At 34.7% G+C, this 25,394-nt stretch overlaps 1 protein-coding gene across 1 annotated transcript in view; it reads left to right on the top strand.

The window, feature by feature from the left end:
• Positions 1 to 3,424: 3,424 nt before the first annotated feature.
• Positions 3,425 to 25,394, top strand: part of LOC139491015 (cadherin EGF LAG seven-pass G-type receptor 1-like) — a 115,613-nt gene continuing 93,643 nt past the window's right edge. The window contains exons 1-2 of the mRNA XM_071278257.1: positions 3,425 to 3,520; positions 7,616 to 7,713. Coding sequence (XP_071134358.1) covers positions 7,641 to 7,713 — 73 coding nt within the window. The 5' untranslated portion in view covers positions 3,425 to 3,520; positions 7,616 to 7,640. The remainder of the gene's footprint in view (positions 3,521 to 7,615; positions 7,714 to 25,394) is intronic.

Below are 25,394 nucleotides of genomic sequence, written 5' to 3' on the forward strand. Positions count from 1 at the left end.
TTTGTTCAGTTTACATTGTTGAAATATTGTTTACAAATAGAAATTTCCTTGACTTATCAATTGTGGTCATTTGAATCGAGTATCATCTACTAGTACCATTCAAGTAGCAGCACTACATAAAATATATATGGAATGCACATAGAAATCTTGTTTTATATTGCAAAAACTTTTGGTAGTTGTAGAAAAAGTCTTTACGACACTTGTTAATATTTTCAAATACTAGTATTATATTTTTTTTTAAGAAGTAACGCTTTAATTTAGTATTAGGTCAGCTTATATATTTGATGATATTTAATAAGACGACCAGATATTCAAGACCTTGTTTTCTACCAGGGTTTATTTCGCTTAACAGATTGTTGCTTCTAAAGTAATTAGCTCCTGAACAAAAGATTTAGAGTAGACAGCTTCTAATCTGACTTTGTAAAGCCGTCATCATGACTTAGTTGACTTCCGGTTTTTATTGGTTGTATACATGACTCTCCAGGTTCTAGGTTTTCCTTAATTTTGTTGCCGTTCTCCACATTTTTGTTATTTTCCTTTTTAAACGCATTTGGTTCGTTTGCTGTTAAAATACAATATTCTAATCGCCATAAGATTATTTATTATAAACATAACGACTTTTCCGTCTTATTGTATATTTTCCTTCCTTTGTTGGGGATATTTAGTTGAATATTTCTTATGGAGAATATTAACCAGTTGGTTTGATATGCATGTTTGATCAAAATCTACATAATAGTACTTATTTTCAGTAAGACTGATCGCTTGTTGCTGTTGAATCTTTACTATGGTTTTTATTTGTACATGAGTTTTGTATTTAACCCATGTTTAACTGATTTGTCTTGTACGTTCTTTTATGTAACTATGGTTATTATTCTAATCTTGATTGAAAGGAAGACGAATGGGCCCGATTTCAGCCAGATACTAACCTATTGTGATACTGGAATTTATCAAAAGTGTAGCAATGCTTTTTTCGAGTGATTTGATCTGAATTTTTAAAGTAAAAATATTATAAAAATTGTAAACAAACATATTTCGTTTTTTGTGAGATGTGAAAGGTAGTGTAGGCATAGATATTGTGAAGATACTTGATGTTTGCAGATATGTATATGTAATGGAAAATCAACAATAATAAATTAATTTTTTGTTTTAATGATTGCCAAGTTTAACTACGACTTGAAATATAAAACATCCTACTTGTGCCGCTTACCTTCGAAGATTAAAAAATGTCAGCAGTCTTAGACTTCCTTCGATATTTTTAAGATATGCTTTTCCTGGCACGGTCCGACATATAAAAACTTCGACTTCTTGACTTCTAACCCAATTACATAATCTTATTAATGTCAACATCTCCCAACAGTGAAGTGATATTTGTTTCGTGATTGACCTCTCCCTCACCTCTTCTTCAATATATCTTATAATAAAAAGATCAAGATATTAGAATTGACATCTATCGGTGCCCATAACAGCCTTTTCGCGGGAAAATTTGAGTTACACAGTCGATCATCATTTGTTCGGTTGGTCTCGAGTTCCCTCAGTTTTGTTGAACTTTTAAGGAGATAATATTGGACTTTTTATTTCCTAAACAGTTGTAGATTTGACGTTGATATAAGCATTTTTATAATTCCTTGCGAATATCAGCACATTTGCCTCCTCTTTATCATAATTTAAATTTAAAAATACTTTGAACGACAAACGACAAAATTATTTTACTCGCGTAATAGTATTAACCATATGTGGATTCTTTAAAATTCTGAAGAACTTCTGGACAATTTTAAATATAGGTCTATTTTTCTGAAAATAATTCCAACATAACTTTTGATTTTTTAGTTGTATACCACCATTCCCAATTGTGAAATTGTAGTTGTTTTCAATAGGCATTGAACGACAGAATTTCTTGTTGTGTGACGTTTGCATTTTCTGACGTGAGATACGCTAAGCTTTGAGTGTGTTATTTAATTTGATAGATGGTTTTGTGCTTTTTTGTGAATGATTGTTTGTTTTGAGATTGTGACAGAGTGATGACTGCTGTACCCATATTTTGACTTTTATAAATTATGTCTGTTTTGTTCACACATCGTTGTGGATTTAAACGGAGTTTGCTGCGAATGTCATATAAGTGAGAGGTTTAGCGCTATAAAACCAGATTCAATCCAACATTTTTTTTTTTACATTTGCCTGTACCGAATCAGGACTATGACAGTTGTTGTCCATTAGTTTGATGTGTTTTGTCATTTGATTAGGGACTTAACGATTGAATTTTCTTCGGAGTTTAGTAATACATAATTATAACAAGTTCTCAAAAATTTGATACAATAACACTAAAGCCAGCAAACAATGTGGTATACTAGGCTAGTGAACAATAACAAAAAATATTCAAACTGATCATGCATAAAACCGATAATTGCAAACAACCATAGTATAGTGGATACATTAACAAAAGACATAGGTCCAATGTTGTGGTCTGGGGAATCTGAAGAACAAAGGACCCGGGTAGATGAATGCATTGTAAATTGAAACCGTGGGACCTAAAGCAGGTCCTCATAATCATTTACGACTTAACTTTTTGCCAACCGAAGTACAAATAATACACATTTGCTGAATGCTTGCCGGGCGAAGCAAGATGCAACAATTGGTAATATTGAAATGTTATTGCTTTGTCTGTGGTAGATTTTTAATATTTCAAAGTGTCTGTACAATGAAAATTTCTGTAACATTTTTTTAAGAAGGTGAAATATTCCTTGATTTTTCTCGCAGAATTAGTTAAAGTGCGATTATATCAACCAAATGTTAGAATATTCTCTAATTTTGTCAAATACACTTAGATTTTGTAAATTTATAGAGAGAAACATGGACTGTCTCTTCCAGTTAATAATTTTGTTACCTTTTCTGAGAGAAAAAAAAACCACCAGATTTTCTCTAATTTTAATTAGTTATAGATAATCCAGGTTTATCTGAGATAAAGTATGTCTGATTGATTAACTAAAGTGGTTATGGCGTGCCATAACTGACTGCACAAAATGTACATGTGAACAGTATCTGTTACATTCTGACTGCTCCAGGACTATCTGATTTGTGTCTGATATTGAAAGATGACGAAATCCGAAATATAAAATATTGTTTTATTAAAAAAATAGAAAAAAACGTAATATTATATGTTTGTTGTGCTCTCAAACTTTAAATTCTAACACATGACATTCACTGTAAGTTTGCAACATGTTATGTAAACGGAGCCAATCTAATAATAAAGTAAACATTTAAGTGTCTTTCCATTTAAAAACTAAATAGTTTCTTTTTAACATTTACAGATGAATGTAAAGTTTGTAATTGAGCGTGACGCATTTTTACAAAAGGTTGAGTTTTAAACCAAAGTCCTAATATAAAAGATCCTTAAACATAATACTTCAAAACTTTGCGTCACTTGTATTGATTATTTCTTGAATATATTGCACTTTTTTGAAATTGTGAAATTTTTTGTTTGAATATGGACATGAAATATGATTGTTAACATTTGAAATTACAGGTGGGTACTAATACTGCTTGCATTTTTTTAAATTGTTTTGATAAGTATGTGTATATTTTAACCAAATAATATTAGTTACATAGTGTGTTAGTGACCTAATACGATATATACGGGGTTAGTAAATTCCATATGGGGTGAGAGCGAAGCTCGAATACGATATATACGGGGTTAGTAAATTACATATGGGGTGAGAGTCTATATAGTATTAGGTTACTAGCACACTATGTAACGAATTTATCTTACCGACTATCTTTATTTGTTGAATCTCGACTAGAGTTGTCTCATTTACAATCATACCAGATAGATATAGGAAGATGTGGTGTGAGTGCCAATGAGACAACTCTCCATACAAATAACAATTTAAAAAGTAAACCATTATAGGTTAAAGTACGGCCTTCAACACGGAGCCTTGTCTTTATATCAAAGTGTTCAAATCTACAACTTTAAGAATCTACTTTCATTGGTCTTATTTAAACAGAAAAATTTATGTCAACAATAACTATTTAATATCAATAATCTTGATATAACAATATTAATTAAAACAAAATGTTCATTACATTTAGGCGACAAATAGTGTCAAAGTCAACATGCAACACATTTTCTGTGTACAAAATTGAAAAATAAATGTTAATGTCAACATGACAAGTGTGATAATTTCATCACAACTACTTGTTGATGTTCAGGTTGTATGTGTGTTACATTTCCATAGAAGATCTGACTCTGAGGTTTTGTCGACTGCATACATGTGGTTGTTTGTCTGTATTGGATGGGTTTCGGCCCGTTGTCATCAAAGTCTCCTAAAATATCCCCACTGTCAATATCCTGTATTTGTTCCATAAATGACCCACTATCATGACTATTGGATCTATTGCATGTATGGTTGGAAGCAATAACTGCTCTTTGCACAAGATTGTCAGATATAGTTTTACCCATTTTAATTTTCTCGTTAGTATCACCACGTTGGTAAGTTGTGAGTGACTCTACGGACTTGTGCCCAGTGACTGCCATTATTTGCGCAGATCCATACATGTTTTGTGATAAAACTGTGGCTCCAGTTGCTCGTATTGAGTGATTGGTATAAACAATAGACAAATTACACTTCTTACTGAGTTCTGACATAAATGTACTTAGCTTTTTTTCTCCTAGTGGCATACCACAATACCAAACATCAGCTTCTGTGGAAAAAACTATCCAATGGTTTCTGCCATAAACGATCATTTGATGGATGTAATCTACGAATATAGTTCTCGTATGAGGCAACAGGACAAAACACAGATCCTGAAATATAGAGAAATCATTAAGATATTTTCAGGTTTAACATCAAGAACGAAGACGTAGATACTATATATAAAAAAGAAGATGTGGTATGATTGCCAATGAGACAACTGTCCACCAGAGACCAAAATGACACAGACATTAACAACTATAAGAGACAGGTCACCGTACAGCCTTCAACAATGGGCATATGTATTTCTTGTATTTACATTGGTATATCAAACATGTAAAAGGTCCCGAAAATTGAGAAATACATGTATGATATACATTTTACGTACAGCAATAAATGACACAACAATGAATTACAGGCTCCTGTCTTAGTCTATAATTAGATAATGATATTGCTACCTATCATAACTATTTATAGTTACTACATGTACTTTTTGTTTTAAGTTTTTATATTTTCAGGAATATCATTGCTTAATTGTCATTCGTGTGTGGCAATGTTGTATATTTGATATAAAGTTAGTAAGCGTCATGTAGTTTTTTTATACACAATTAGTATGGTGTAATGTTCTAATTATCTTTTTTTCCCCATCCTTTCAATTGTCTAATAATACACCCTCTCTTTTATTATCATACACTCACCTGGTGATTCTGGCATTACTCCAGAGACAAGCTCCTTATCTGATTCTCTATATGGTTCTTTGTTAGCTCATCTTTTGCCTTAGTAACATATTTCAATCCTGTTTTAATGTCAGCTTTAATTGTGAAGGTAGATTTTGTCATAGTGTGCATATTTCCAATCCCTGTTCTGCAAAAATAAAGTCTGATGTCAAACTGAACTTTATTTGCCAGGCCAGTTGGTGTTGTAGGTGAAAGATACATAGATGTATACTTGTTCTTTCTCCTGATGATATTCCCGGAGTATATTTGCACACTTTCTGTTTGCTTTCAGAGTATTATCGGCATTCACATTCAATTTTTTTGCATCAATTTCTTCATTTGTTGTGCTTGCAAAACGTTTCGAACCTCTCGTCGACGCCATCTTTACTATACAAAGGGACGTAACTCCACTACTAACCGTGTATGGAATAAGCCCCGCCCCCTACTAACCTAATATTGAATATACACGGTTTGCACGCGGACGCTTTTAACCAATCATATTCCTAGAAATGTATAGGTTAGATAAATGTATATGCCTTGCAAAAATCTTTCCAACTCCTAGTATGTATTGAAAATAACAGGTTACCATGTTTGTTTCATGCTTTACATTATTATAAATTAAAAGCAATAACTTGTTACCTAGAGAAAATACATAAGAGTTTCAAATTGGATATGAAGAGTATGCATATATAATCACCGAGTCATCGTTCCCGTTTCATACTAGTGTCGGCATTCTTTATAAAAACATATTTAAGTCGGAAAATCAAAATATATAAATGTCTATGTATATTTAACGGAATTTCCAATAAATGAACTATATTTGTGCCAATATATTTGTTTATATCAGATTACATCAGGGCCGATCATTCCAAGATGACGGAATATTGGTATACGGACTTGCTCCAATATTATAATACCTTTCTTTTGATACAAATAATTTGACAATGAACAAGTACTGTCTAAAAACATTTACATCAAACAAGAACCACAATAAGAATGCGATATCCTAATGAAAAAGAACAAAACAAGGTTCATGCGTATTACCTTAGCCGTATTTGGGACAACTTTTTGGAATTTTGGATCCTCAATGCTCTTCAACTTTGTACTTGTTTGGCTTTATGAATATTTTGATATGAGCGTCACTGATGAGTCTTATGTAGACGAAACGCGAATATGGTGTACTAAATTATAATCCTGGTACCTTTGATAACTATTAATACATGTATATGAGATTAAGGCTTATAATTATAAGATTCACATGATGCAATGTCCAAACTTGTCTCTTCTTGAATAATAGTAGTATAAAAAAGACGTTTATAGAGATCTGTCATCAACATGACTTTTTTCCAAAAACGATGAAAACGCAAACCAAATCATAGTCAATAGCAACGTTCTTACTGTACAATAATCACATTAATAGGTGGTGGACTATTAAAAAACACTTTGAAAAATACCAGGCTAACCATTAAGTATGCGCATTTCGTCAACCTAAATCTCATCGAATGAAACCAGTTGAAAGATCAAAACAAACACGAAGTTTAGGAGCATTGAAGTTCAAAAAGTTGAGCCAAATCTGGTTATAATAGCCATCTATTTGTGGGGTAGGAAAACCCGGCGCATTTGTTGCTTCTTGACTGGTTGTTTGATTTTCTAGTAGGCTGACAAATTATCTTGTAGTCTGATCAAACTTGTTCAGAAGCTGCTAGACTGAAAAAAGCGATGCATTTACCTTTTAAAACACGAACCAGTTGTTGTTACTAATCAAAGCTCAACACGTGTTGTATAGAAAGTAAAAAAAAAAGAAAAAAAGACAGTATCAGGGAAAGGACATTTAATTTTTCCCAGATATTCATCCTTAAATTTTTAAACTGGGCTATTTTTAAGATATCAACACTTTGGCATTTTTCCGATAATTGCATATTTACACAAAACAAAAACAAAAATGAAAGGAACAGCGCTTGTTATTTTGTATATTATACACGTGTTTTGTCGATAATATACTTAAAAGTTACACTCGAATTGAAAAAAATCAAAAGGCAAAAACAAAAACGAAGCTGAAGAGCAAAACATACAAACCAAATAAATAATAAGATATAAGTGAATGTATGTATGTACCTGCTGTCATGAAATAATGCAATCGTATGTATTATTAGAATTTTTTTTTACTTTATGGTATTTCATATATATTTCATATGGCATATTTGTAAATTTCAGTTGTAAAGTAACACAGGTTAAGGATATGAGAGTTAAATTCGGATTTAATGCTAACCTGATGACGTGGCTCGTCGTCGCCATAGTGTTTTCACAAGATGGTAAGTGTTAATGAAATGAATTGAAGGAAATGAAAGATAATTGAGACACCGAAATAAGGAAATTTAGAGGTTAACAAATTTACGACTTTCAACAATGAACTATTGTATAAATGGGCATACACTGTAAGCTACGAATTAGACAAAAACATATACTTTTCCAAACATTTATAAAAATCAGATATAGAAATTAAATTTCAATTTCGGCAAAAATTTCTTATAAATTTTCGTTTAAATAAACTGAAAAAAGATTTAAAAACCTAATATGTCACTTTGAATTATGCAAGAAGAACAATACACATGTAGACAAATTGTTGAGAATAAATGTGATAATTACCGATGCAAATACCATATGTCTATTGAGGGAATCAATATTTATTACAAAAATTTACAGTATCAGAACTATATATACCCTTTGTGAATTAGTCTGTTTAAAGGTTTGGTTAGCTTTTCAAGGCAATGCCGTCATTTTCGTGGTGTGTATTATAGAATATTACAATTGAATACATAATACGTATTAGATGTCTTCATCTTTATTCATTTTTACGAATGATCATCTTGTACCGATGATAAAATGCTGAGTGACCTAGGGAGGTGTGGGGGGGGGGGGGGGGGGGGGGGGCTCCATTCAATTTTAAAGGGTATTATGAAGTCAACGGTATTTGGTATTAGCATTGGCACATCTCATTTCCATGGAGATATTGTTTAACCATGTACCTTCAGTCATGGTTCATTGACTTTGAATATTTGCAACACTTGTATGTTAAACTGTTGCTATTTTAATTTGAACTTATGCATTATAAAAATTAACAAAAAGGGAGACATATCTCTATGATAACAGTTTATTTATTTTAGTTAACCTGACTGAAAAAATTTCAGTAGAATTTTTATTTAATTTGAATTTTCTGTGTGTGATATATTCATACCATGACTCTAAGTTTTAAAAAGGTATCGGGGAGGGGGGACATGCCCTCCAGACCCTTTTCATGCATTTGGCCCACAACTGAGATACCACCAAAAAAAACTGAGAACATTCTAATATATCTGATAGACTAACTTAAGATAAACACCTCTGCGTTATAGATGAGCATCACCACACAAGTTGTTTTAAGTGGGAGAACGGTAGAAGATGCATTGAAATAAAATTTAGCTCAAGTTCAAGATAGGTGATACTCCTATATTGCCAAATTTATTCACTGGAAAGTATTTTCGCAAATACTAACATTGATTTCATTACATTAAAAATGCTTTTAACCCAAGTCTTATAGTAAAAATAAGTACATTCAGCAACATACTAGTACATCGGACAGTTTCGAAAAGTTCATGTTCGCTAAAGCTTGACGACACATTTTATTTTTAAATCAATGGACTTGTGTACTCCTGCAAATACTTGTGACACAGTAAAACCTGTCTAAACCGAACCGATTTCAGTTAGTTGAAGAAGAGACATATAAAACAAGAGATTGGAAACTCTGAAGGTTGTACAATAAAAAAATTGAAGAGGTTTCGGTCTGGCACATTTTATTACAAATTGCAGTTTCCATATTGTCATGACCATATTTTGAAACTTATTAAATAACCAAGTATTGAGGAGCATGTGTTGATTTTTGGTACTTCTTTTACAACTTCTGTGATCGGTATATTTAGATATCTTGTTAAGTTTTTGAAAAATTAAGGAATATTTCTGAAAACTGAACACCTTATTTTATTTTCTTTATATATGACTCTTATATTATCGAAGCATGTGGCTGTGATATTTCTCGAGATTTCACAAAGTTGCTTATCTCTAGTTCTATATGTCTCTGGTTGAAGTACTTTTTAATTTGGCAAATTGTAAGACCACTGACTTAATATACAGGACACAATTAATGATTTTCAGTTCAAACACAAACATTAAAAAATGTGTTCATTATCGGCCGAATTCTGTAAGTGCACGTAAAAGTAACAGTAACATAAGTTTTCATTTATAAAACATCAAACATAAAACAGCACCAACACCACCAATCAAGCCATCAAAATAGAGACATACAGCGACAACACAAAAAGGAAAATTTACAGAAGATATATACAGATACAAGTCCTAACTTGGTACAGGCACTCTGGCAAAACTTGGTAGAGTGGTGGGGCTAAACCATGTAAATGGGTACACTAACCTTGCCCCTCAATCTACTCGACTTCATATCAAGATTCGAAAGACTCGCAGCAAAAAGACTTGTACAAAACAATTGCCAACTCAAGAGTCCACATAAGTTAGAATAAACAGCTGCGCCATGAGCGCATGATACGCCCGACGTCTTATGTGGAAGTCTTGTGCAATAATCATAAATAGTTTATAAGAAAGTTTTAAGCAATAACCATTTATTGTTTTAGAGACACGGCGGGACATGTGAAACCCCCCACCCTGTTTTTTTTTACAAAAACTAAATATTACCAAAATAAAATTTTGAATCAAAACCAAAAAGTATACAGATCTTTAGATTAATATATCAAAGGAGTGTGTAAAGTTTTAAGCAATAATCATAACTTATTTTTGAGATACGGCGCGACATGTAAAAAACCCTCCCCTGTTTTACAAAATACTCAATAACTCAAAAATAAAATTTTGAATAATCACCAAAAAGTATACAGATCTTTAGATTAATAGAACAAAGAAGTGTGTAAAGTTTTAAGCAATAATCATAAATCGTTTTTGAGATACAGCACGACATGTAAAAAAAACCCTCCCCCTTTTTTACAAAATACTAATAACTCAAAAATGAAATTTTGAATCATCACCAAAAAGTATACAGATATTGAGATTGATATAACAGAGACACGTATAAAGTTTTAAGCAATAATCATAAATAGTTTTTGAGATATGGCGCAACATGTAAAATCAAAGAGCTGAATAGCTCTGAGGGGAAAGACGGCCCTTGTTTCTATTCTTTCTTCTTTTTTTTTTGGGGGGGGGGGGGGGGGGGTCTTTTGATAGTCTTCATATAAAGAATGAAAAAAAAAAGAACAGCTAGAACATGTAGAAAGGTTGACAATATTGAAATCAATTGTTGTTTATGTAATTTCCTTTCCTTAGTTTAGGATTTAAATTTGGACCAATGGAAGAGATCTGCATCTTCTAAATCTAAACAATTGATTAAAGTTGATAGTTAGGGAGCTACCATTTGATTTTTATGGGGGGCTAGGATGAAATTTTTAAAAAATAGGCAGGACAGGAATTTTGAGTAAAAAAAAGGCAAGATGAGACACTTGCAAAAAAAAAAAGTCAGGATGACAATTTAGGTAAAAAAAAATCAGGATAAACTAAAAAAAAAAAAGGCAGGACAGAATAGAGTGAAAATAAAAAGGCAGGACAGAGATTACAACTAAAAAAAAAGCAGGACAAAATTTTTCATCCTAGCCCCCCAAATAAAAATCAAATGGTAGCTCCCTTAATTATCTAAAATTCAATTGAATTCTGTCATTTAACAACAACTACAATATTTTTGGAAATTTTAATTGTGTACCACTGAACCGCAGGCTAGAGCCATTTTCCATTTTTTGTGACAGTACTCTAAGATTTTAAAGTTTTTTCTTATAATAAGAAAGTTTGGACTGAAAAATCTATTCAGTTTTAGATTTCCACTGATAAAGTTCCCAGTTACAACTCTCATCACAGGGATACAGGTACTAATAAAAAAACCCAATATGATTGATGTAAACTGTGTGAATCTTGTTTCCAAATTCTACATTTTGAAATATTTCTAAATTTCATGAATAAATAGGTACACACAACAAAATGCAACATTTTTAATTTAATTCAATTTATTTTTACCATTACAATGATTATGTTGGTACACAAAAGATTTAGTTTAAATGGAAGACTACTAATCATATTTCAAATGAAATTTAACATTTTAAGTGTTCAGATACATTAACTTTTATTTAACTGGATAATTACTAATCAATTGAGGTGCTCCTGAATTGGAGGAAGATTCTCAAAACAGAATTTTACAGAATAAAATGAAAAAAAATCGTTTCTCTCCCCTATTTCATGTATCCCCACGATCTTTGTTTACTTTGAAAGTTGTTAACCTACAAATTAAAGTATTGCATGTTGATGTTTGAATCATCTACAGCAAACATTACTATGTTTAAATTTAACAAATACCAATTTTTAATTAGTGCACAATCTCTGAGAATGATTTAAATAACCAGTGAAGGATATCCCTGCTTTTGCGTAGTGTGGCATTCCAACAATGACGTCACTTTAAAATACAATGTAGGTTGGATATATTTAGAAATCTCGTCATACTGATTTTTTCCGGATTGTAAAAGAAACGTAAATAGTGTAAAGGAGAGCTCAAGATACGATAATGTTACGAGAAACAGAAGGGAAATGTGTAAAAAAGTGTTTTAAAGTCAAACTATTCATTTGTGTGTCTCCCCCTCATCAATTTCAGTAAGATTTGTTGGGGGGTTTTCCACACTATAAAAACAAAATGAATGATGTGAGGGAATGTCACTCTGGTCAACCCCATAGGGGATTGACGGCTTGAAGCCGTCTTTCCCCAAAAACCCTCCCCCTTTTTTACAAAATACTCAATAACTCAAAAATGAAATTTTGAATCATCACCAAAAAGTATACAGATATTGAGATTAATATAACTAAAAAGTGTATAAAGTTTTAAGTCATAATCAAGAATCGTTTTTGAGATACAGTGCGACATGTGAAAAAAACACACCCCTGTTTTAGTTATAAAGTGCCGTAACTCAAAAAGTTTAAATCTTATTTTCACCAAAAAGTATACAGATCATTTGACCATCATCAGAAACAACTATATTAAGTTTCATGATATTTGGATAAGTCGTTCTCAAGTTACGGTGCGACATGTTTACGCCGGACAGACGGACAGACGGACGGACAGACAGACAGACGGACGGACACCGGACATTTGTATACCATAATACGTCCCGTCAAAATTTTGACGGGCGTATAAAAATTGGTTATGATAAATACTACAATAGTTAAAGAATTTATACAGATCTGAACATTGTACATGTACTACCTCTTCACAAAATGATACAGTTTCATATAACCAATATACCACTTTAAAGCTTGAAGTTGTTGAATAGTCGTGGGGTTTTATAAGAGTATATAAAGAAGTTATCCATTCGTTTGATGTGTTTGAACTTTTGATTTTGACATTTGATTGCGGACTTTCCTTTTTGAATTTTCCTTGGAGTTCAGTTTTTTTGTGATTTTACTTGTTATGCAGTTATCCATTTACGTTCAAGATATGAAGGCAATTTAGTAAATTACAAATAAGTTTTAATAACCAGTTTAGTTATTTTTTTCAATGACTTCCAAACATTCAAGATAATAATCTATTCCAAAGTTAGTATTGTTTCTTCTCAATTGTCGAGTTAAATCCAGCCTGGATTGATCACTTACAGTGTGTGAAAGGGGTTCAAATATTGGTCTCTCGTCCTCTTCTACATCATTGTTCCACATAGCCTTCAATCCCATAATCTTGCAAATTGTCTTTTCCTTCGATAATTCCTACGACATTTTGAAGTTGACCTGAAGCCCACAAGCTCAATTGAGATGATTCAACAGTGTCTATGACCAGCACATGCCTCTGACCAAATTTGCAGCTTCCTGTTTATTTCGTCCATGAAAACAAAGTGAAGAGCAGCTAAGTTTGTCAGTTTTAGTGGGTAGATAACCTTTATCTTCCATGAAATAAAATAAATTGTAAAAGTAACTAAGCACACCTTCATACACATCTCTCCATAGTCTCTCAATCCGTTGATTATGAGTGCTTTTTCCCATTATCATACTGTTTGGGCCTTTTTGAATCAACATGTAGTTTGCCACAGAAACATTTTCCAATCCTTTGTCAGACCTAACTTTATTGTGTATCCCATACTTTGCAACACCGGAGAAGAAACAATCCAAAACTGTTCTTGATGTGATGTGACTGCATTTCAAAAATGTTATCAATCAACTAAACCCGGCAATGCCACCTACAATAACAAATCTCCACCGGACAAGTTTATGGTTTGTATCTATGTGCCAGAGGTGATTTGGACCCATTACATTGTAAACACGCCTATGAAGCCTACCAGTCCGTCTCGCCTGTACACCGGCGATATCTAATCGATGCATACACTCCCTCAGTCTCCTTCTCTGTACTCTTATGCCTTTTAATAGAAGCATCTGTTGCAATAGTGTTTCGCCACACAATGGAAACTCTTTCATTATTTGTCCCAGTGTCAAGTCTAAATCACTGTCATCAATTTGTGTAAAATTCATTTTGCTTAATCCGAATTGTGACATTCTTCGGTAAATGGCGCTTTCAGACACGGACAACAATTTAGAAATGTCGGATATTTTAAATCCATTTCCAAGAACATTTTTTAGAACAAACTGCGGAATATCAAATTTCGCAGGGCTGCATTCAGAGTTTATTTTATTAGGGGCAGACGTTACATATTTTACACATTCAGTTCTTAACTTCATCATATCTGCCCTACTAGATACACCTAATATTTCCATTTCATGTGTCGAAAGCCTACATACAATGTCTGGAGTGGTTTTCACTCTCTCAAAGTTTGGAAATGCTTGCTGCAAGTTTAATTTCTGTCAAACGTTTAATATTTTAGTATTCACCGCCATGTTAGTTCGGTGGGATTCAAATACATACCACGCTTCCGGTTAATCACGGGAACCACATCCACATAATAAAAAAGCACCTTATTATATTAAAATAGCACCATCGTATAATAGAAAATCACCATCGTATAATAGAAATCACCTAATTATAATAGAAAATCACCTTATTATAATAGAAAAGCACCTTCATATGATAGAAAAGCACCTTCGTATAATAGAAAAACACCTTATCATAATAGACAAAAGCACCTTATTATAATAGAAAATCACTATCGTATAATAGAAAACCTCCATCGTAAAATAGAAAAGCACCTTATTATAATAGAAAAGCACTTATTATAATAGAAAAGCACCTTATTATAATAGAAAAGCACTTATTATAATAGAAAAGCACCTTATTATAATAGAAAAGCACCTGTTTATAATAGAAAAGCACCTTATTATAATAGAAAACCACCATCGTATAATAGAAAAGAACCTTCGTATAACAGAAAAGCACCTTATTATAATAGAAAACCAGCATCGTATAATAGAAAACATCCTTCGTATTATAGAAAAGCACCTTATTATAATAGAAAACCACCATTGTATAATAGAAAACCACCTTCGCATAATAGAAAAGCACCTTATTATAATAGAAAACCACCATCGTATAATAGAAAAGCACCTTATTATTATAGAAAAGCAATAAAAAAGACACATAAGACAGCTGTGGCGTTCCATACCGAAATGTTGACTACTTGGCTGGTGATACCCTCGGGGACGAAACGTCCACCAGCAGTGGCATCGACCCAGTGATGTAAATAGTTATCAAAGGTACCACGATTATAATTTAGTACGCCAGACGCGCGTTTCGTCTACATAAGACTCACCAGTGAAGCTCATATCAAAATATTTATAAATCCAAACAAGTACAAAGTTGAAGAGCATTGAGGTTCCAAAAAGTCCAAAAAGTTGTGCCAAATACGGCTAAGGTAATCTATGCCTGTAATAAGAAAATCCTTAGTTTTTCGAAAAATTCAAAGTTTTGTAAACAGGAAATTTATAAAAATGACCACATTATTGATATTCATGTCAACACCGAAATGTTGACTACTGGGCTGGACAACAAATCTATCACACCGGACAAGAAATGACAGATACTAGTTACACAACAAAATATTATTGTAAAATAGCAAAACAGTAAATTGTACACCTAATTCCCGAAATCGATGAATTATATTTTGAAAGAAGTTAGATTTGTATATTGAGTTGCAATTAAGCTACGACTTATATACATTAATACAACTTTTTTTAGTTGCCACTTATCATGGTTCATGTCAAAAACAAGTTCATCATTGACCTAAGAAAATTGCTTGGGCAATTTATCCCCAAGGTTCTCTTTAGACTCGATAAAAGTCAAAAATGAAAAAAATAATAAACGCATAAGATAAGGATTTTGTTGTAAATTGTTCGCAGAAAATTAAGCATCGTTTTTAATGTTCTACAAACGTTGAAATTCTACGCTATGTCTTAAATACCTTTCGTGATCCACAGGTTATGTCGTAATGAATATTTGTAGGTAGGACTATCATTATCTGATATTGAAATTATAAGAGCAGAAACTATACGGTGTGATGTCAGATTCTTGTTAGTGAATTATGGAAACCATCTTACTTAAAGGAACGATTTTTCGTTCTTTATTGTTAATTTTCTCTTTTTAGATGGTGATTTTCCTTTGACACCGTCTTATATTTCACAACTCGTTCGCTATGCCCGTTTCTGTTGTGACGTTTTTTTTTATTTTAACGAACGTATAATGGTAAATAATTAAGCGAAAAACAAGTATGTAACACATAAACAAACTGAATAGGCTCCAAACTTAGGACAGGCACATACATACAGAATATGGCGGGGTTAAACATGTTGACGGGTTTCCAACCCTCCCCTAACCTGGGACAGTGGTGTAACAGTACAACATAAGAACGAACTATAAAAATCAGTTGAAAAAGGCTTCACGCATCAGATGGATAAAAATACAAATAATTCAAATAAAATTGGACAGGCACGGGCAGCGGCGGCGGCGAAGGTATTGTTCAAAACTTTATAAGAAGGGGAGAACACGGGCTTCATCTAATCATGGACGAGTTTTATTTATTCGTCAATAGCGGAGACTCGCTCGATCTCTTTCCCGGGAATAGGGGAGGTCAGTTCTCAGTATGTTTACCTCCATCACACTTAACGAATGGAACGTGGGAGTGTGCCCTATTGGAAATGACGTTCGTGCCTACTTTCAAAATACCCACTCGCAGGGTCTACCTATGTTCCGACGTGGTGAGGGAAGAATCGTACGTCAGAGACACGTATCTACCACTACTTCAATCCGTAGCAGTACGACGGGACGAGACGATGGAAGTCATCTTCGAGAGACCACTCTACGGTCGTGGCGAAATTAGGTCGTAGTAGAAGCGTACTAAGATCGTAGTAATGCGGGGTTCACACATTGCCGAGTATTGCTCCCGTTTGAGATCAGACAGCGATACGAAAAGTGAAAAAGTCGGATTAGTATCCTAAATTATCTGGAATGTCCTATTATTGTCTGAACGCAGTCGTTTTAGTTCGTAACAGATTCCTACTGGTCGGGAAGGGTCCGAATAGTTTGGCAAAGCACCCCGACAGTTAGGTGCGTCCCGTAACATTCGGGGAAACTCAGCCGATTTTGTCTAGTCGGATTACAATCGTGCCTATGTCGTGACAGATTCTGCTGTATCGGATCGAATTCCTAACAATGTTTTGTGTATTCGGGACGGTGTCCTGTGGAACGGAATGATCTGGGGAAATTTTTTATTGCTGTTTTTCTGCCGATTGAGTCCAGATTGCATCCAGACTTTGTCGATTGCGAACCGTTTTTGGTGTCACACCATCAATTACTCCCTCAAATTTAGAACGTATGTGAAAGTAGGCCTACTCGGACAAAAAATAGTGTATTTGATGTCATTGTTTACTTAAACTACCCAACAAATTTGCAAAAATGAAACTTTTGGTGAAAGAGAAATATATTAAGATCATTTTGAGCCCAAATTTACTTGTCTATGAGTTGACATTAAAATTTGAGGATTAATGCGCTCCATAGTATACTTATTTAAGATTTCAAGAAAACCAGGGGTTATTTTTAGTGGTACATCAGTTCGGAAGGTCTCTTCTTTCTTATATGGCTTTAAAGGTATGCTGAAAATTGGCATGAAAAAAGGTGATACCTGTACGATTCAGGACATACCTGGTTTGTAAGAGGTAAAACTTAAGATAAAAAATTTAGAAAGCTATGAAAACTGCAAAATTTGGTTGAACAGATAGGGACTTTTAATTGGTGGTCTGACACCTTTTGCCGAAACCGTTCCCAAACAGTCCCGTTATTAATTCTAAATTCGTCAATGATACCCACGTCAGAGTCCCGACAATAACAGAATACAATACGACTGAGACCAGACAAAGCCGTTTGCAATGCGATAGAGCGGACCGTGATAGGATTACGTTCCGACAGTACCTGCTCATCCCGAGTATGCCGACAGTTTTCGAACGGATAACTTCCGTCAGCGTTGGTTCACTGTCTTGTCACTATCTGATCTCTGTCGGATTACATTCGGTAGAATCGGGACGCAGTCGTGACAGAATCGGTCGAATTTTACCTGGCGAAAGATACAAATCGGATTAGGAGCGGATTTAGAACGGGATTATCGGGATAAATTCGCTTGGAAACGGTTGAATATCGGCGCTTCCAATATCTGATTGTTGTCGTGATTATTATTATTTTTTTAACAAATTTTAATTAAAGTTTGAATTTCGATCCACGATTCATAGGATCTTGATCAGACTTTTAATAAATTTTTATCGGGAATGGTCCTGTCAAGAACGGCAGTAAAAATCGCAAATGTGTGACCCCAGCTATAGATCGCAAAGGTCGCTGTACAATCGTAGCGAGAGCGTAGCAAAAGCGTGATTCTATTCGGAGAGATTACGCTACGATCTCACAGCGACGTTATCACGACCTTACTACGACCATCACGTTCTCACCGCGACCCAACTACGCTTCCACTACGACTTTACCACGCTGTTCACGACCATAGTACGATCTAGCACGCCCTTGCCGTCCTCAGCACGCTCTTCTCACGACCTTACTACGTTCACACTACGACCATTATTTTTATTGTCATTTTCACATAAAATATATAAAATAAACTCCCTAGATTTTGTTTGTCTGAATGTATTTATCCATTTGCTCTAACGGCTCAACCATGCTTCTCGTTTTTATATAGATTAGACCGTTGGTTTTTCCCGTTTAAATGGTTTAACATTAGTATTGTTTGGGCCCTTTATAGCGTGCTGTTCGGTGTGAGCCAAGGCTCCGTATTGAAGTCCGTACCTTGGCCTATAATGGTTTACTTTTATAGATTTTTACGTTGATGGAGAGTTGTCTCATTGGCACTTATATCACATCTTCCTATATATATTGACACATCTGTGTCATCTCTGCTATCGTTCACTAAAATAACGTCATTTGAGCTTTATGGACCAGCAATAGGTTGTAATTTAGGTTTGATTGGTCTTTCCGACATCTCTTGATGACAAGTATTATACTACTTATGTGTATACATAGTATCAGTTTAATTGAAGTCTGGAGCTGGCATGTCAGTTAACTGCTAGTATTCTGTTGTTATTTATGTATTATTGTCATTTTGTTTATTTTCTTTAGTCACATCTTCTGATATCATACTCGGACTTCTCTTGAACTGAATTTTAATGTGCGTATTGTTATGCGTTTACTTTTCTTCATTGGCTAGAGGTGTAGGGGGAGGGTTGAGATCTCACAAACATGTTTAACCCCACTATTTTTGCGCCTGTCCCAAGTAAGGAGCCTCTGGACTTTGTTAGTCTTGTACTATTTTTAATTTTAGTTTCTTGTGTACTATTTGGAGTTTAGTATGGCGTTCATACTTTGCTCCCTCTGCCTCTACATCAACCCCTACCAACACGCCCACGTGTTCTAGTAGATTTTGGTGGCATGACTGTATTGTTTCCAGGAAATCTCCGTTTTAATCAGAAATAGAAGGAATGGAACTATATTGATATGAAACACGATATTGACGGTATTGCTGAGAACAGAGTAAGATCGCGTTATGAACGTAGTATTATCGTGGTAAGAACATGCTATAATCGCAGTAAGATCGTGTTGCAATCGGATAACTCGTGGTATGGTCGTAGTGAGAACGTGAAGAGCGTAGAAAGATCTTTATAAGCGTAGTGAGGTCGCAGAATAAGCGCGGTGAGAACGTGGTTTAATCGCAGCGGGATCGTTGTAGAAGCGTAATAAGGACGTAGTAGCATCGTGTAAGCAACGAAAATTAACATTTTTATGCCGCTCATACCGCGACCTCACCACGATCTAAATTTATTTTAGATCGCGGTGAGCGTGGTGCGATCGTGGTCTAGTGGGACTGGGGCTTAACATTTTAAATGTTTTAGACGATTTTGAAAATGCCACATTTAACCGAATACTTTTCCTTGAACGAGTTATCTACCTAAAAACTGTTTTACTTAGTATTATCTTCACTTATTCGCAACCGCAGAGGAAAGCAACAACATTAACTTATCAAATTGCTCGTCGTATCCTCAAGATGTTTTAGTAAATTTGTTATCAAAGCAATACCGAGATTCCATATGAAGTATTGTTTTCCTATCTGTTTTTAAAATAAGCGAAATAAATTTGTAACCACCAAGCCAGGGGTGATATGGACAAGTAAGAAAATAATTCATATTTGATTCCTGATCTTAGAAATATATCCGCGTTTCCAGCCCACTCTCAAAAATTTGAAAAAATAGAATACAGAGCTCAAATTATGACAAAGAACATAACGACATACCCGAATACATTTACAAATTACAAATGTGTTCATTCATTTGTTATTGATACTGGGTTATTCAAGATTTTATCTGACAGATGAGTCAAAATATCTCCCTTGGAAAAGTTTTTAAACGGAAGTGTGTAATTAGGTCTTTCCATTTTTCGTGGAAAGACCTTTTGTTTTTTTCTGATTATTAGGTCTTTCCACTTTTCGTGGAAAGACCTTTTGTTTTTCTTCTGATTATTTTTTTTTTTTTTTTTTTTTCTTATGCCGTCTGCATGGTTTGAGATGCTTTTTTGTCTTACAAAATATCGAATGGATCTTTTGGCCAATGATGTTGTACAGTAATGGGGGTTTCAAAACTCACTCTGTGTGACCGAACACTTATTCTTATAGGAGTTATCTCCCCGCATCCCCCTTTTCTTGTTATCGCTATATCTCTAAAACCGTAAACGATTTTAGCAAACTGTTTTCACCAAACTGTTCGTCTACTCTTGAGAATGATTTGGTTTTTTTTTACTTGAGTGATCGGAAGACATCTTATGGGAGTCATTTCCCTTTGAAAATTTAAGATAGACGATTTGTTGGATAAATTCATACGTTTTAAGTCGTAGAGGCCTACAGTCTTTTGATATGAAGTCCTTGGTCCATTTGAAGGAAATTGAGGTCAAGGTCAAAGGTCAAGGTCATGTTCTAAATTTTGAATTTTGCTTGTTATCGTTATTCCACAGAAACTGTGACAGTAAATGATATGATGTGTTTGCAAAATAACTGTTTAAAATTAGGCGCAACTTCAACCTATTTCAGTAAAAGTGTTTTGGTTAATCCTTATAGGAGTTTTCTCCCCTTATGTATTTCAAATCAGTATTTCTCGACAACCATACAAGTGATTGACCTCCGGTCTTCCGTTTTGAGTTCACTGACCTATGACCTTGAAATTGAGATCAAGGTCGAAGGTCAAGGTCATGTTATAAATTTTGAATTTTGCTTGTTATCGTTGTTCAAAAGAAACTGTTACAGTTAATGGTATGATTTGTTTGCCAAATTACTGTTTACAAAAAGGTGCAACTTCAACCTATTTCAGTCGAAGTGTTTTGGATAACCCTTATAGGAGTTTCTCCCCTTATGTATTACAAATCAGTATTTCTCCATAACCATACATGACCTGGGGTCTTTTGATTTGAGATCACTGACCTATGACCTTGAAATTGCGGTCAAGGTCAAAGGTCAATTTGACATTCTAGATTTTGACCTTTGCTAAAAATGATTTTTTGTTCATAATAAAACAATTAAGTCTTCTGCATATACCTATTAATCTTATTTTTTGATATCAATTTGCAGAACCAAATTACATCAACAAGGAGTGACATTTTCTAACATCGATTTTTAAATTTCATTCTTATTATCGAGGTGGAAAGACCTTCAATTGTTCTCTGAAGAATTGATTTTTTATTATTATTATTATTTTTTTTTCTTCTGCCGTCTGAGATGCTTTTTTGTCTTACAACATATCGAATGGATTTTTAGCCAATGATGTTGTACAGTAATGGGGGTTTCAAAACTCACCCTGTGTAACCGAACACTTATTCTTATAGGAGTTATCTCCCTGCGTCCCCTTTTTCTTGTTATCGCTATATCTCTAAAACCGTAAAAGTTTTTGGCAAACTGTTTTCACCAAATTGTTCGTCTACTCTTGAGAACGATTTGGTTTATTTTGACTTGAGTGATCGGAAAACCTCTTATGGGAGTTATTTCCCTTTAAAAATTTAAGATAGGCGATTTGATGGATATATTCATACGTTATAAGTCGTAGTGGCCTACAGTCTTTTGATATGAAGTCCTTGGTCCATTTGAAGGAAATTGAGATCAAGGTCAAAGATCAAGGTCATGTCATAAATTTTGAATTTTGCTTGTTATCGTTATTCCAAAGAAATGATATGATGTGTTTGCCAAATAACTGTTTACAAACAGGCGCAACTTAAACCTATTTAAGTCGAAGAGTTTTGGTTAAACCTTATAGGAGTTTTCTCCCCTTTTGTATTTGAAATCAGTATTTCTCCATAACCATAAAAGTGATTGACCTCAGGCCTTCCGATTTGAGATCACTGACCTAAGACCTTGAAATTGAGGTCAAGGTCAAAGGTCAAGGTCATGTTATAAATTTTGTTATCGTTATTCAAAAGAAACTGTTACAGTTAATGATATGATGTGTTTGCCAAATTACTGTTTACAATGAGGCGCAACTGCAACCTATTTCAGTCGAAGTGTTTTGGTTAACCCTTATAGGAGTTTTCTCACCTTATGTATTTTAAATCATTATTTCTCCACAACCATACAAGTGATTGACCTCAGGCCTTCCGGCTTGAGTTCACTGACCTATGACCTTGAAATTGAGGTCAGGGTCGAAGGTCAAGGGCATGTTATAATTTTTTGAATTTTGCTTGTTATCGTTATTTAAACAGTTAATGATATGATGTGTTTGCCAAATTACTGTTTACAATACGGCGCAACTTAAACCTATTTCAGTCGAAGTGTTTTGGTTAACCCTTATAGGAGTTTTCTCCCCTTATGTATTTCTCGACAACCATACAAGTGATTGACCTGGGGTCTTTTGATTTGAGATCATTGACCTATGACCTTGAAATTGAGGTAAAGGTCAAAGGTCAATTTGACGTTCTAGATTTTGACCTTTTGCTAAAATTTCTTTCTGGTTCATTATAAAACAGTTAAGTCTTCTACATAAACCTATTTATCTTATTTTTTTTATCAGTTTGATATACCACATTACATCAACACGGAGTAACATTTTCTCGCATCGTTTTTTAAATTTCATTCTTATTATCGAGGTGGAAAGACCTTCAATTGTTCTCTGAAGAATTGGTTTTTAATTGTAAGATGTTTTACATCGTTTATTGGTCTTGTGGTACATGCTTTTAATGCAGTATCTGTGAGACCGTTCCATTATAGAAACATGGAGAGAAATAAAGTTGAAGCAATGAATAGTTTATATGGTGATTTTGACTCTGAAATAATTATCACACAAGAGTCAAAAACGGATATATTTTGGTGGGTTAACATTAATTGTACAATCAGAAAATGAAAATCCGATAACACCTACATGTATCCAATTAAGATCGAAAAAGATACCTAATTAGAATGTAAGGAGTAGTGTTGTATGCGTTCTACAAGCCCCAAAACTCGGACATCGGGACACCAATTCCATATTTGGACCTGAAATCGGGACGCGAGACGTTATAGTTAGACCTGCGCGCGTACGCTATAGTTTGGCCTCAGCACGGACATCAGAGTTGGACTCGACATGGGGATGAATACCTAAGGATATGACTCACACGAACACCGTATTTGGGTGCAGAGGCTATAGTTGGGCTTAGGCGCGGACACTATACCTAAATATTGGACCAAGCTACCCTCCAAGGTGGACGTTACGTCACACTATAGAAAGTGGTGATCGGATAAATCTCTCTCACACCCTAGAAAGTGGTGATCGGATAAATCTCTCTCACACTTCCAGATACCAGATCTGGTTCAGGACTTGAGACCTGCTACATGTACATATGCATGTAGGTGGTTTAAGATTTTTTTTTTTTTTTTTCTTTTTTTTTTTTTTTGTATCATTATTTTTTGGTATTTAACCAAATAGGGCTACGAGTTTGCTGTCATTCTTAATCCAGTCAGTGGATGCAAAAGGTGTTGATAATGTCCTTCATCTCCAGTTCCCGACATCTCAATTTGACGTAATAAATGCAATACAGGCCACAGGTATCTGAATCATCGAGTTGAATTTGATTGCCAACCACACATTATTCCGGTCCGTTCACGATGAGTACATTTCTAAAATAGCGTTGGTACGTTTCCGGGTATCGTCCTAAGGAGTCGAAAAATTCGGGTGAACCCGATGCGGGAAAATGGAAAGCCACCCAATGACTCCCCTTTTGATCACAGTTGTCCGTATTGACCCCAAACGTTCTAGGCCTGTAGCTCACATACTGTGGATTCATTAATATTCGTTGGATACCAATTTTCGTGGAATTCGTGGGTACAGGAGAACCACGAATTCAAATGTTCAACGAATAACAAATTTTCTAAAGGAATGAGTGAAGACTATGCCAAAACCACGAAATTGAATATCCACGAATATGTAAATTTTCCTCAAACCACGAAAATTGGTACCCACGAAAATAAATGAATCCACAGTAGCTAGGTAAGTCTTCTGCACAGCACATGGTCACGGGTAATCCGCTCAAAGCATCCTCTACATCTTTTCCGGTCATCGGGAGAGCAATGCCGTTTTTCTTCCCACACCCTTGCTGACTATGAGCTTCCAATCCACGAAGGTGAGCAAACACTACTCCACAATCCCGACAGGCGATGAGATCTTCTCGTCTCTCAGCATCGTCCGACGATACGTCTGTTGTCTCGTCGGCCATTTCTTCGTCTGACGAGACCGAACTTTCGTCTTCGGAGAGATGGGCGTCCTCCTTCTTTTCGTCATGTGTCTCTCCTTGACCGATCTGCAAGACCTCTGTGCGTAATCTGGAGGCTTCCGGGGTTCTAGCTTTTAGGTCAACCAGAAGGTACCCGAAAGGTGTCCTCGTTGCCTCTCCGAATTTCCGGAGAGAGAAGTCTCCTCGAGAAGGATACATCTGTCGGCCCAACGTCATGATGGGTTGACGATCAATGGGGTTATTAAAGAGAACGAGATAATGAGAGTTTCGTCTCTGGGTGGGGTCTTTACCAAAGTATAAATTCTGATTTAAAACGACGACCGATAAATTTCTATGGTGAATCCGTTCCGTAAACAAATAATTTATTCTGGAGTCTTTGTCCGAGGTCGACATGAGGTCATCTAATAGGATCATGTTTCGAATGTTGGGATAAAAAAAATCGTTCCTTTCGAGATCAAAAGGAATGCCACGAATGAATTCAACGCGTGGAAGCACTGTTCGTTGTATTTCCTCGTAAAGAGGTTGCCACCTTTTATACAACCAAACGATTCTTTCTGGACTAGGACTACACAGCCTTTCTATGTGTTGAAGTACATCTTTCATGAAATGAGTTTTTCCGCGGGAAGTGGGACCGGACACGATCATGGTGAAAGGGTGTCTAAACACGAAATCCTCCTTCTGCTGTTT

The sequence above is a fragment of the Mytilus edulis genome, chromosome 10 (genome assembly GCF_963676685.1).
Source record: "Mytilus edulis chromosome 10, xbMytEdul2.2, whole genome shotgun sequence".
Classification (NCBI taxonomy): domain Eukaryota; kingdom Metazoa; phylum Mollusca; class Bivalvia; order Mytilida; family Mytilidae; genus Mytilus; species Mytilus edulis.